Source organism: Tursiops truncatus, chromosome 17, assembly GCF_011762595.2.
Source record: "Tursiops truncatus isolate mTurTru1 chromosome 17, mTurTru1.mat.Y, whole genome shotgun sequence".
NCBI classification, from domain to species: Eukaryota; Metazoa; Chordata; class Mammalia; order Artiodactyla; family Delphinidae; genus Tursiops; species Tursiops truncatus.
The window spans coordinates 63,398,287-63,413,148 of NC_047050.1; the positions used below are offsets into that span (position 1 = coordinate 63,398,287).

The window sequence follows — 14,862 nt, forward strand, 5'->3', positions numbered from 1 at the left end:
AGGCAGTTTAATGAGTACTGTGTGTTTTTAAATTGGAAGAGTGTGTCTTAGTGAGTTGACCTTGTGTTGAATGTGATTTTTCACTAGGTACCATACTCTTTTTAAAATTTTACTGAAGTATAGTTGATTTACAATGTTGTGTTTAATTTCTGCTGTACAGCAAAGTGACTCAGTTATACATATATATTCTTTTTCGTATTCTTTTCCATTATGGTTCATCATAGGATATTTAATATAGTTCCCTGTGCTATACAGTAGGACCTTGTTGTTTATCTGTCCTATATATAGCAGTTTGCATCTGTTAATCCCAAACTCCCAGTTTGGCAACCACAAGTCTGTTCTTTATATCTGTAAGTCTGTTTTTGTTTCGTAGATATGTTCATTTGTGTAGTATTTTAGATTCCACATATAAGTGATGTCATATGGTATTTGTCTTTCTCTTTCTGACTTACTTCGCTTCATATGATAATCTCTATGTCCATCCATGTAGTTGCAAATGGCATTATTTCATTCTTTTTAATGGCTGAGTAGTATTCCACTGTGTGTATGTATGTGTGTATATATATATATCACATCTTCTTTATTCAATCATCTGTTGATGGACATTTAGGTTGTTTCCATGTCTTGGCTATTGTAAATAGTGCTGCTATGAAATAGGGGTGCATGTATCTTTGCCAATTACAGTTTTTTCTGGGCTAGATACACTACTCTTAAAATTTTTTTAATGTATGGTGTATTTATGATTATATGTGCTGCATTATTGAGTATATTCCTAGCAGGAGAGAAATTCCATTTTAACCAGACATTGTCAAGAACCAAATCCTACATTTAAAATTGTACCTGTCTGAAGATTAAAAGAATTTTCTGCACTCTAGTTACTGATCTCTTACTTTTGAAACCTGGTTTCTCTTCCATGGCCCATATCCTTCCAGTGCCCAGCACCAGAGAACACATTCAAGTCACCGTGGGACAGCTGGCCTGCACTGTGTCAAGATGCCCGTGAGTCAGGAGCCAAACATAGGAATACTCCTGGAAACTACTCCCAACTTGAATGGCTAGCTAGAACCTAACCACACACAGAAGTGACTGCAAGTGCGTAAATGTATCCCACTAACCCAAAACTACATGTATTCTCAACTTAACCTACTTGGTTCCCAGAATGCCTGCAGCCACTCCAGGGTCACTCTACAAAAAGGGAAGTGGGCCAGAGGGGAAGGTGGCATGGAGTGACACAGCGATCTTAACCATTTGTGGTGAAGACATCTTACTTTTGCAAATTTTACAAAAACACATGACCTTGTGAAACGATGGTGAAGGGCCCCATGCAGGGCCTTTGGAAGGGGCCTGTGCAAGTGAGGGGACCTGAAGCTTTAGCTTCCTTACTGTCGCAGTAAATCTGCTTCTGAGGATGGGAAAGAAACTCACTAGCTGCTGCTATGCCGAGGGTGAGCGTTGTGTACACACGCCTTAACTCAGCTGGTGAGGCGGCTACACATCTAGTCGCCTGAAAGCAGAACGACCTGACTCTGAAAAGTCATTTCTCAACGAATAGTTATCTACTGTGCACCTCCTCGCCCAGGCGCTGTGCTGAGGGTCAGGACAGAGAGAAAACATGGACCCCTGATCTTGAAGGGGTCACTGTCCAGCCAGGTAGATCTCTGTACTCAGTGGCATGTGCCACGTGTGAGACATGAACAGAGCTTTTAAGGGCACCCTAGCAGAGGCATGAGTTCCTCCAGACGTGAGGGTGTGGTAGAGGGAGGGAGGGAGCATGGTTGGGAAGGTAGGAGGGGTGATGCCTGAGCTGAGTTTCAAGGTGAGGAGGGTGTAGGGAGAGATGAGGGATAGGAATGCCCTTCAGCATTTTCCCTGGGCTGTGATAGGCCATCTTCTTTAGTGATTTCCTAAAGCCTGCAGGTGAGTGGACTGGCCAGGTGGGTAAGAAGCATCCAGTGGGCAGAAGGAAGGTGGGGAGTATGTTCAGAGCCCTCACTACACCCACACAGAATGATGCAATCTCTAAGCACAAGTCTGTTTTCCCATGAATGCACCCCCTGGTGGAGACACCTGGTAATACATGTACATTCAGACTGCACCACTCTATTCACTGGTCCCACGCTTTTAAGCCAGCAGCTCTAATCCAGAGAGCTCTAAACTATGTACCTAAATTTTTATTTATAAATTTTGGAAAAGAGTTATAGTACATAAAGTATTACGTACTTTACTAAATATATGCAGATATAGAAATTAAAGATATGAGATATAAAAAATAAATCAAAATAAGAAAAATTTAGTATTTCCCCTCCTTACCCACTAGGACCCTCTTGTATACTCATGGGGTGCATTGCATCATTTTGGAGCCCTGTGAAAATCAGTGTTGTCAAATTGTTCTTCAAAGCAGCATAGGGACAGTGGTTAAAAATGTAGACTCAGGAGTCAGCTGGCCTTTATGCGAATCCTGGCTCCACCACTTCCTAGCTGTGTGACAACCTCAATATTGCTTTCTTTAAAACACAAACAATAATAGTACACACCTCATAGAGTTCTTGGAAAGGCTAATTAATATAAAACATTGACATCAGTGCTTGGCACATGGTAAGCACTTGTTAAACATTATTATTTTCCTCAGTGCCACTATTAAAAACAACTTAAAATCTTTGGTTTTACATTGTCCTTAAAAAACCCAGAGGGGAGGAAAAGGAGAGAGAAGCCTGGAAGGACTTCCTGAAAAAGGTGACCCCCCAATCTGAATTGGAATTTTGAGAAACACATAGGAGTTTGCTGGGTGAAGATGAAAGCAACAAGAGTCAGTTCAGCCTTTTAGGTAAACTATACATTTTATTAACACTTTTTCCATAGATGCTGTTCTTGGCTCCTATGTCTCCTTCCTGTCATTCATTCTAAATCCTTCTCCAGAACCTCTTTGTTGTTTCCAGGGACTTTTTCACCTATTGCCTACAGGAATGCCTGACTTTCGCTCACTCTCCTTTATGCATCTCGATTATTTCCATAATCAGAAAGTAAAAAACCAACCCACTTCCCAGCCTCCCCAGCAGTCGGTGGTGGGGGGAGGGTTGGCAATAAGACCCTTCTGTCCCAGAGGGGTAGGCGGAAGTCCACATGGTGGGCATCTCTTATTTCTTCTTGCTCTGCCCTATTCTTCAAGGGTCACACTGAAGCTGAGAAGGAGCCTGGGTTGCTGAGGATTTTCCTGAACAGCTACACCAGCCCTGGACGTTTATATTAAAATATATATGCCTCTCCACCCACTGCGGAACCGCTGTTTTGGAGGTTTCCGTTACTTGTCGCCAAATACACTCACACATCCGGATTAACCATGTCAATAAGGGATGTCTAATAGAGATTGATGAAAAAAGGCCCATGGGAAAGGGTACGACCCCTGAGAAGCCGGGAAAATCCAAACCACCTGAAACCCAAGAATTCAGAGGCTTCGACTACTTTGCTGCTGGTTATTGCTGCCATCTAGTGGCAGTATTTTGGAACTAAAATTCTTTCTGACCATAAACTCTGCAGATCTTTCTTCTTTCCTTTCCTCATTCATTCATTCACTCACTTATGTGTTCACTCTACAAATACTTTATGAGGATGTACTATGTGTGGTGGGCCCTCCTAAATGCAATAAGGAAATATGGTAATGAGGGGAAATCCAGCTCCTTGCCCCTTCAAACATACATACTTGGGGGGAGATAGCCACTAATCAAACTTAAAAATGGAAAAGTATTATTAAAACAGAAAAAAAAAGAAAAAGTTGGGAAGGGTATAAGAGAAGAGCATGGTGCTATGAAAATCGTTGATAAGGATTTGGCTTATAGAGGAGATGGGTAGGAGGTTAGAGAGGGTTTTCCTGAGGATGTGCCCATTGGCCTGAAATCTCAGGAAGAACCAGGTGAGACTGCAGTGAGAGCAGTCATGAAAGTGAGCTGCAACGAAGAGAGAGAGTGTATGTTGAATACAAGGGAATAAAAGGCCATGCATTTAGATATACCTGCAGAAGAATGAAACTGGGCTACTTTCTTACACCATGTACAAAAATAAACTAAAAATGGATTAAAGACTTAATATAAGACCTGAAATCGTAAAACTCCTAGAAGAAAACAAGCTATAACCTCCTTGACGTCAGTCTTTAGCAATATTTTTTTTGGATATGTCTCCTCAGGCAGGGCAAAAAAAGGGCGACAAAATAAACAAATGGGACTACATTAAACTAAAAAGTCTTTTGCACAGCGAAGGAAACCATCAACAAAATGAAAATGCAACCTACTGAAAGGGCAAAGAGATTTGCAAATGATATATCCAACAAGGTATTGATACCCAAAATATATAAAGAACTACAACTCAATATCAAAAAGACAAACAGGCCATTTAAAACATGGGCAGAGGGCCTTAATAGATATTTTTCCAAAGAATATATACATATGGTCAACAGCACATGAAAAGATGATCAGCATCACTAATCATCAGGGAAATGCAAATCAAAATCACAATGAGGGGCTTCCCTGGTGGCGCAGTGGTTGAGAGTCCGCCTGCCAATGCAGGGGATACGGGTTCGTGCCCCGGTCTGGGAAGATCCCACATGCCGTGGAGCGGCTGGGCCCGTGAGCCATGGACGCTGAGCCTGCGCATCCGGAGCCTGTGCTCCGCAACGGGAGAGGCCACAGCAGTGAGAGGCCCGCGTACCGCAAAAAAAAAAAAAAAAAAAAAACCACAATGAGATGTCACCTCACACCTGTCAGAATGTCTATCAACAAAAAGACAAGAAACAAGTATTGGCAAGGATGTGAAGAAAACAGAACCCTTGTGCACTGTTGGTGGGAGTGTAAACTGGTGCAGCCACTATGGAAAACAGTATGGAGGTTCCTCAAAAAATTAAAAATAGAACTACCATATGATCCAATAATTACACCTCTGGATATTTATCTGAAGAAAACAAAAACACTAATTTGAAAAGATATATGTACCCATATGTTCATTGCAGCACTATTTACAATAGCTATGGAAGCAACCTAAGTGTCCATTCATAGATGAATGGATAAAGAAGATATGTTATACATATATACAATGGAATATTACTCAGCCATAAAAGAGAATGAAATCTTGCCATTTACAGCAAAATAGATGGACCTGGAGAGCATTATGCTAAGTGAAATAAGTCAGAGAGAAAAACAAATATCCTATGATATTACTTATAGTGGAATCTAAAAAACAAAACAAATGAAGAAACATAACAAAAGAGAACAGACTCATAGACACAGAGGACAAACTGGTGGTTGCCAGGGGGGAGAGGGGGAAGGAGGATGGATGAAATAGATGAAGGAGATTAAGAGGTACAAAGTTCCATCTATAAGAAAAATAAGTCACAGGGAGGTAATGTACACATAGAGAATATAGTCAATAATATTGTAACAACTTTGTATGGTGACAGGTGGTTACTGGTCCTATTGCAGTAATCATTTCATAATGTATAAAAATATCAAATCACTATGCTGTACACCTGAAAATAATATAATACTTTATGTTAATTATAAGTCAATTAAAATTTTTTTAAGTCTATGAAAAAATACATTGACATAACATAAATGGAGTCAAGTAATAGTGTGTTATCAGTGAAATAAACACAGGCAGATGTCCGTTCAGGAAGCTGTGAGACAAGGTCTAGGGCAATGTTACTGTGGACAGAGAGATGGAGATTCCCTGTGGAACTATGTCAAGGCGGGTCAAGTCCATCAAAAATGGAGATGGCTTTGTTTTAAACACCGAGGGCAAGAACAAGGCATAAGTAAAAGTCCCAGGTTTCTGACGTGAGTGTCTAGGAGACTGGCAGGGGCATTTCACGAGCTAAAGAGAAGTGGGGAGAAGTGAGTGTATTTTGGAAGTGTTGAGTTTGAAGTGCCTGGGAGACACCACGTAGGGAGGAAATGGTAGACCATTATACCCATAAAAAGAAGCATTCAGTGAGGGAGGAGGAAAAGCAACAGGATGTGTTCTTCAAAAGGTAAGAGAAGGAGGGCTTGATCTCTTCTCCACACTCACAAAGCATGAAGAAACTGAAACTCCAGTAACATTTAAACTTATTTGCGAATGTACCAATAACACAAAATTGAGTTGTGTGAAGGCAAGAACTGCATCTTATTCAATTCTCTGTGCTTTAATGAGCTTAGCACTTGGGGAGGTTAGCAAATAGTTGGTGTTCCAAATATGCAGAAGTGATGCTGAAATGAATGAACAAAAGAAGAGGGACCCAGTGGAAGGGAAAGGCATTCCAGGTGCAGCCAGCAGAGTGAAGAAAGGTAGGAAGAGAAAAATAATTAAAGGGAAGCAATTATTCCTCCTTATTTTCAGGCTCCAGGATATCTCAAGCTGTGGACAAAAGCTCTTGTATACACAGCCAGCCCAACACAGTTCAGAACCTCATTCCTACAGGGGGGAAAGCCCTTAAAGGATTGAATGTAGCCTCTTGTGAGGCATATGATCCCTTGGTCTTCAGTATGCTGGCGTCTCATCAAGAAGAGATGATGGTTATACAAACGCATCTCCAGGTGGGGTCTCTGTGACTGAGATTAAGGTGGAATTAGATCTTTCTGGCCACTCTGGGAGGGTCAGTTTGTGAAAAAGTTTGCCCAACCTCCTCTCTCCTCTCCAGCTAATCTCCCTAGCCTACTTCTCCTTTACTAAGTAACTATCCTCTTCTGTATTTGAACTCATGGGTTGTCTACAAGCTTGTTTATTATGGTCATTGCTGGTTACTTTTGCTTTGTTCTGATTTTAATGAGTTCAAGTGATGGAACTGGTGGGGAAAGTGAGGTCATGTGCTTGAGTGACGGGGATCAAAGTGGCCATCTACAAGGCCATCTACGGCTCATTTGTAAATCTGCAATTTTAAAAGGACCACTTCCAGCACTCAGACATTGCTGGCTTTTAATCATATCCCCCCATATTTTGCTTACCTCAGGTTAAAAGTAAGGTGTAGTCTGGGTCAAAGTTTGTATGACCTTAGTTTAATTATTGTTGCAAGATGTCAGACTGATGTTGGAACAGAAAGAAACCTAGAGAAAGAATATTTTGTAAGATATGACTTCTTCCATCCCCTGCTATAAATAATAAACTAAAGGGAGTTTTGATTTGTTTGAGACCCAGAAAAAATTTTTCCTGACTGCATCATAGATTTTCTGCAGATTTTTCTAGTAAATAAAAATAACATTTGTTCATCATATACAATTTATAACTAGAGAAAATGTATAAAAGAAAATGGAATCATCTGTAATTGCATCACATTACAGGGAATCTCAGTGAGTCAATGTTCACATATTAGAGCATGCCCTAATAAATTTATTTATGTACAAAAATTAATAATTGCCATGATCTAAGGCACAATTATAGATTTTGCAATTAGCACTGCAATAAGAGTAACATCCCACGTCATTAAAATTTCATATGATCATCATCATAATTGTATAATATTTCCATCAAAAGGATGTACCGTAATTCTTTTAACCTTTCATCTTTAGGTTTAAAACAACAAGGACCATTTTAGTGTATCAACCTTTGTCTGAATTTATGATCATTTCTACATTTATGGAATGGGTTAATAGTTAAATAAGTATGAACATGTTCAAGCCTGTTTGTGCTCAAAGCAATCATTCTCTTAATAACTATAGTATTTGCCAAGTCATTACTCATGGCCAGGAACTATATAAGATGCTGGGGCCATAGCAGTAAACAGAAAAAGAATATCCCTTATCCATGAGAACATTATTTGCTACCAGGGGAGAGGGGCTTTTAAGTATAAACAAATAGCAAAACAAGAGCTAAAGAAGAAATTACAGTGTTAAATAGGCATAATGTGGAGGGAAGAGAGTGTTTAATGAAGGCCTCACAAGAAGATGACCTTCAGACAAATCACCAGCCACTGTATCTTCTAGGGGAAGGGCATTTCAGACAAAGGGGACAGCAAGTACAAAGGCAAGAGCACAAGAAAAGGTTTGGCCAATTTTATAAAGGAAGCGAAAGGAGATTGGTGTCCCTAGAATGTGTTTAGCCAAGGGAACAGTTCCATCTCAGGCTGAGATTTAGGCGCCAGATTTAGGTGCAGCACGGGACTAAGGGAAGGCTTTCTCCAAATTCATTGCATCATTCCAGGTTCACTTCTTTCTTTTGATCTGTGAGCAGCATTGCAGAGAGTATCTGAGGGTTCTGCAGGATACCAACTAATTTGAAGTTTTTAAGCCGGCAGAATTCCTTCTTGTTATTAATTTCCCCTTAGGCAGGAACAAGGAACGGTTGGCCACAACAAAGATGGCGGCAGCGGCCTCACACGGCAACGGCAACGTCGACGCCATTCATCAACGAGCGCGATATCATATAGTTCCGCCTTGCCGGTCAAACGTCACTTCCGGCCCCAGCCAGCGGCGAGCGCGCCTGTCTTCCGGCTTTGGGCTTGGATGTGCGGACGGAGGTGAGTGGTCTCCGAGTCTCGCGGAGGGAATCGCAGGAAATGCGGGGCCAGCAACATGGACAGGTCAGGCGGGAAGTCCGCGGCTGTTGTCGCAGTTGTGACTGAACCTCGGTATACCCAGCGATACAGGGAATATCTCGAGAAGCAGAAACTCCTGGAGGGACAGCACCGTGTGGAAAAGATGCCGGATGGCACCGTGGCGCTACCGGTGCTGGGAGAGGCCCTCACTGAGCAGCACCTGCGGGAGCTGAGGAATCGTGTGGCTCCAGGCAGCACCTGTGTGGTAACGCAGCTCCTGAATCCTGTTCCTTCAAAGAAGGCCCAGGCTTGTTCACCTGCCCAAAGGCTGTGTCTTGAGGTGAGTCGCTGGGTAGAGGGCCGCGGAGTGACGTGGTCAGCTCAGCTGGAGGCTGATCTGCCCCGATCTTGGCAACGACATGGCGACCTCTTGTTGCTGAGTGAGGACTGTTTCCAAGCCAAGCAATGGAGAAACTTGGAACCAGAACTCTGGGAGACGGTTGCCTCGGCACTTGGCGTCCAGCGTTTGGCCAAACGAGGGCGGGTGTCACCGGATGGCACTCGAACTCCAGCAGTGAATCTGCTGCTGGGCGACCATGGCTGGGTGGAGCATGTGGATAATGGGATCCGATATAAGTTTGACGTGACCCAGTGCATGTTCTCCTTCGGAAACATCACTGAGAAGCTTCGTGTGGCATCGCTGCCCTGTGCTGGAGAAGTGCTGGTGGATCTCTATGCAGGGATTGGTTATTTTACCTTGCCTTTCCTAGTTCATGCTGGTGCAGCCTTCGTCCATGCCTGCGAGTGGAACCCCCATGCTGTAGTTGCTCTGAGAAATAACCTTGAGCTCAATGGAGTAGCTGATCGATGCCAGATACACTTTGGGGATAACAGAAAACTGAAGCTCTCAAACATTGCGGACAGGGTGAACCTGGGGCTTATTCCCAGCTCTGAAGAAGGCTGGCCCATTGCCTGCCAAACGCTAAGACAGGATGCTGGAGGCATTTTGCATATTCACCAAAATGTGGAATCTTTCCCAGGGAAGACTCTCCAGCCTCCTGGAAGCAGTGAAATGGAAAAGGAGTATTGGTCTTCTCCTCAGCAAATGATCACCAACCAGTTGAAAAATGGAGCTGCCAGTGATTCTAGGAGAAAAATGCTGTCAGCCGCCACCAAGCCAGAGTGGCAAAGGTGGGCAGAAGCTGCAGCAACTCGAATTGCCACTCTTCTTCAACAGGTGTACGGGAAACCGTGGAAGACACAAATCCTGCACATCCAACCAGTGAAATCCTATGCTCCCCACGTGGATCACATAGTCCTGGATCTGGAATGCCGCCCCTGTCCTCTAGTTGGCTAGAGAAGGTGGATCCTGAGACAGGAGGATCTACGTGTGAGTGACCCTTAAAGCATCAACTCAGGCTGGGGCCTCACCCCTCTTGTCTCCTGGTAATCTATTTTAATATTTTGTTGCCCTAAAAGCAGGCTCTAAATCAATGCATGTTATTTCATTTGTCTTCCATTAACACCCTACAGAATGAGCTACGTATCTGGAAGAAGTAGTGTGGCTCATTGAAATGAGGCCTGGCTGTGCAATTGTGAATTCTGACCTCAGTTCTATCTAACCTGGGGTACATGGTTCCAGTATTCCTTTGGCCTTGAATTTTCTCATTTGCAAAATGAGGGATTCTTGGCCAGGTCTCACATGGCTGTCACCTAATAAATAGTTATACACAGGGCATTGGTTATTTTAGAGTGAAGGACGCAGTGCTGTTTCCAAAATCACTGCAGCTACAGTATGGAAACTCACCTGAGTGGGGCCAGGTTGGAAGCAGGGAGACGGGCGAGGAGGCTTCTGTGGCGGTTCAGGCATGAGATGATGGTGGCTCGGACTAGGGTGGTGGCAGTGGGAGGTGAATGGATTTGAGAAGTAAAATCAATGAGTCTGAGCATTGGAGTCCAAAGCAAGGCATTCAAGTGGTGCTGCTTGGTTATGACTGACTAAATTAGGGAGGGAAGAGGACAAAAGTTACTCTAAATTACCTCCATTCGTCTACTTTAGCATTCCTAAATGAGTAGGTGCGGGGAGGGTGTGTCTTAGGTTTATTGTAGTAGAGAAAGTGTTAAGAGTGACTGCTTTAAATGACAGGGCAGGGAAACTAGGTTTCCAGCCCTAGCTAGTGCAGTAGCTGCCAATTGCTAGCTCATTTTTAAAGTTTGAATTAAAATCTTAGATTTTTACAGGCCTCAGACTCCCTTTCCATCTTCCTTCCCTGGCCGAGAACATCAGGGTCAACATAAGGAGCTCTAAGGAATGTGAGATACTGTGTTTTCCAAGCCTCCCCTTATTTTATGGCTGTCTGCCAGTGCCATTGTTTACTGTTGGAATGACTACATGTAAGGAATCACTGTTTACCTTTAGGATGACTAATTGTCAAGAATCAATTCTCAGACCTTTGTTTTGGTGCACTTTGAAGCCATCTGGGCTTGTTTTCCTCATGAAGGAAATACAGAAAAGTGTGGTTTGGGAGTTCCCTGGTGGCCCAGTGGTTAGGATTCTAGGCTTTCACTGCTATGGCCTGGGTTCAGTCCCTGGTAGGGGAACTGAGATCCCGCAAGCCGTGTGGCGAGGCCAAAAAAAGGAAAAAGGTAAAGTGTGGCTTTATCAGGATTTTGATTGTACCTGGCATTTGTCTGGCTGCGGTTGGGCTGGGCTGCTTGTTCTCTTGCAGCAGTGCCAGTAAGGATAGGATTGGTGCTGCTTGTGTTGTTCTGGAAATATTAAATGCCTACCATCAACATGAGCCACAGGAAATATGAAGAGCCATTAGACACTGTCTCTGAGGAGCTCCCAAGCTAGCAACAGACGTAACACAAATGCTGCGAGAGTCAGAACGCAGTAAGTGCCGTATGAGTGATAGCTCGTTGTAGGAGTGTAAAGGTGGGGAAGGAAAAAAAGCTGAGAATTGAATGAGGAGGTCTTCAGAGAGCTAGTGTTTGAATTGGCTCTTAAAAACAGGGTGAGATTTTGTTAAGTGGAGTCTGATGCTGGTTGAAGAGACTAACAGGTGCCAGAGTTTGGAAGCTCAGAGTGTTTGGGGCGTGGCCATTAGATCAGTTTGGAACAGAAGCAGCAGTGAGAGATGTGCTGAAGGTGGGGGTCGCTGTAAGGATTAAAAAGAAGAGTGTCTAGTGCAGAGTAGGCCCCCAGGAAATGTTGGCTATCATGTGACCCCGCAGAGGGAGCCTGCTAGATTCCATTCCCATCCCACAGAACGGCCTTCTTGCCTTTGCCTTCATTTCACACACTGGGTTTCTTCTCACACCTGTGCCTACAGCATCCTCTCCTCAAGCTAAAGATGCCAGGCGGGGTTTGAGCCAATCCAGGGGGAGAAACAGGGAGGAAGATGAGTCGGAGCTGCATGTCCAGGGGCTGAGGAATTAGCTTCCTGCCATAAGCTGTGGGAGAGGCGGCTGATGTCACGTGCACCCAAATGAATTCATTCAACTTGTTATACGTATCAGGCCCTGAGTGTTAGTGGGGAAGGAAGATTGACATGGGCTCTGCCTTCGTGGCATTTAGGTTCCACTCATTCAGCTCCTGGCTCCTCTACTTTCTATGTGACCTGAGGCAAGTCATGAATCTCTCATGATTTCGTTTCCTCGTCTGTATGCTGGAGTTAACAATTGAACATATCCTGAAGGAAAGTTGTTGGGTTTAAATGAGTTAACATATGTTAACTGTCATCACAGTGACTAGTATATCGTGGATATTTCAGTCTTTGTATGAGGGGAGCTACCATTTCCCAATTTGGCTGTGAGGGATTGCTGCACATCTGCTTTACTTACAGCAGAGTGACTTTATTTTGAAAGCCATTCACTGGTTTATTAGGATGTTCTGTGAATTTCCCCATCAGGCACTATGCGGAGGGCCAGGGACGTAGAGGTGAGTAAACCTGAGTCCTGCCCACAATGGAATCACCATCTGGTGACATGGACACAGATGAAGCAATGTCAGTACTGTGTACTAAGTGCACATATAGAAACAAGTGGGTTTCTACAGGCACATGTAGGATCTGGGTTCTGGGAGGTGGAGAGGGTGGCTGGGAAGGCGGGAGCAGGGATGCCTAAGCTGAGAGAGAGTGTGCAGAGTTACGTGTGATGGGAGAGAATAAGGGTCCCTTAATAAGCCTCTTCTCCACCTGAGTATATCCATTTACAGTACAGTTTTCTCCAAGCACTTGCTGGATGGCCTGACCTGGAAGAGACATTTAGTGGCACCAAGGAAAAAAGACTGAAGGGGTCAGGAGGCTCATGGCGTCCTTACAGATTCAATCCAGGAATTTGTAAAAGCTCTAAAGTCTTCCTTTGGGGGCATTAGTATTAGTTGCTGATTAATGTACCCACTTGATGGAGAAGTTGTGATTAAAAAACAATAATAATGATTTTATCAAACTCCCTCAACCGTGAGTTGCTCTATTCATTCACTCCATAATTTTAATAAATTACATGCATGTATTAATACACTAATATAATGTATATATTTAAAAGGTACAAACAGAGAAATTTAAAACGATGAGACACAAATATATAGAAAAAGCATTTTTTTTTTTTTTTTTGAGGTACGCGGGCCTCTCACTGTCGTGGCCTCTCCCGTTGCGGAGCACAGGCTCCGGACGCGCAGGCTCAGCGGCCATGGCTCACGGGCCTAGCCGCTCCGCGGCACGTGGGATCTTCCTGGATCGGGGCACGAACCTGTGTCCCCTGCATCGGCAGGCAGACTCTCAACCACTGCGCCACCAGGGAAGCCCAGAACAAGCATTTTTAATTCAGTTTCTTCCACCCTGGGCACACGTGTGAGAAGAAACCCCAGTATATGTCACTCTGAACAGCCTCAAGGTGCAGCCACTTCACATGGGCAAGGCATAAGACTCGGCATTTTCAAATTAGACTATTATTTTAAATGATTAAAACTATTTTCATATTTTTAAAAGCATTTTTGAGTTTTGTTCTGGAATATAGTTAGGTTACTTGGAAACAGTTTGATCTTTTTGAGTCTTGCTTTTAAGCACTTGTTATAGCAGCATATAGTCTAGGATTAATTTTTTTCCATTTTTGAAGCAAGACCTTTCTTCGTTCTCTGACGCCTTGTGAATTATGAGATTTTCCACTCTTGCTGTATGTAGGAACAGGAATTATCCACCACCCTGTGTGGTGTGAGCTCTGAGTATTTTTTCCTATAATCCTTTCTGGTGGGTCTTTTGTTGGCTGTTGGTAGTTTCCTATCATGTGGGCTGGTCATTACTCAGCTGAAAACTTTTAAGGTAACAGTCGGCAGATCTCTGGAGTTCCCTTTGTGTGTGGCTTTCTCCTCCCTGGCATTCTACCCTGTGAACTCTACTTACTTGGGCTCCCAGGACTCACCTCCTCACCTCAGGGAGTTAGACTGCTGGCCTCCACTCCATCCTCATGCCACAGCCTGGAAAAGTTCCAGGCTGTAAGTTGGAGCAATTGTATGGCTCACCTGGTTTGTTTTCCACCTCTCATGGACCATTGCTCTTCATCGCCTATGTCCGATGCCTTGAGGGCCGTTTCATAAATTTTGTCAGTTTTTTTTTTAACTATTTAGAAGTTTATAATAATTGTTTTGACGTAAATGTACTAGCTTTCACAATCATTATTATTGATGAAATTCACTCTAGCAATAATATACATACTTCAGCTGACACAATGTTTCAACATGTAAAGCACAGAAGAATTTCTTGCTACAATTATGTTTAGAATGCTTACCTATATTATAAAATGAATATTAAAATATTAGCAATGATATCTTTCTGATTAGATTTAATAACTTGCAAGATTTCCTGACCAACAATCACACACAATTTCAGAGAGGCCAGAAACAGTGAGAAAATAGGTATTTGTCTCTTTGGGTTTTTAAAGGTCAAGGTTGAATCCAAGGTAAGTAGAAAATATTGAATATGAGGCTAAAACTGAATTTTGGCACGACACACACATATTAGGTAGGTAGGTAGATACAGATGGATAGACTGTCCTAGTTTCCCTTTTTTTCTTTTAGTAATTGAATTTTATTTTAAGATCAAAGCTAAACGTACAGTTTCAAAATTCAAATAAAAGTAGCAAAACTTTATGGAAAAAACAAAGCAGTTCTGCAGCACCATGGTGAAGCAGCTGTCCTGCAGCTCCTTTCCCTTCACTTTGTGTGTCTACTTTCAGCACTTTCAAATGGGCCTATGTGCCAAAGGAGATGCAGGACCTAACCTACATGTACCAACAGGAGCCGTGAGAGTCTGTTGAACTGGGTGCTGAGGGTGTGGGATGGGAAGCAGTTTGCATTCATATAGGACAGAGAA

At 43.1% G+C, this 14,862-nt stretch overlaps 1 protein-coding gene across 6 annotated transcripts in view; it reads left to right on the forward strand.

Moving 5' to 3' along the window:
* The window catches only part of TRMT12 (tRNA methyltransferase 12 homolog), a 64,729-nt gene that overhangs the window by 44,189 nt on the left and 5,678 nt on the right, over positions 1–14,862 (forward strand). For 3 of the 6 annotated variants that reach the window (XM_073794239.1, XM_019932026.3, XM_019932028.3), the window contains exons 3-4: positions 933–1,092; positions 8,282–12,952. In XM_073794239.1, coding sequence (XP_073650340.1) covers positions 8,529–9,848 — 1,320 coding nt within the window. In that variant the 5' untranslated portion in view covers positions 933–1,092; positions 8,282–8,528 and the 3' untranslated portion in view covers positions 9,849–12,952. Of the gene's footprint in view, positions 1–932; positions 1,093–8,281; positions 12,953–14,862 lie in introns of those variants that run through there. The other 3 variants (XM_019932027.3, XM_073794240.1, XR_012327013.1) reach the window with 2 other exon arrangements.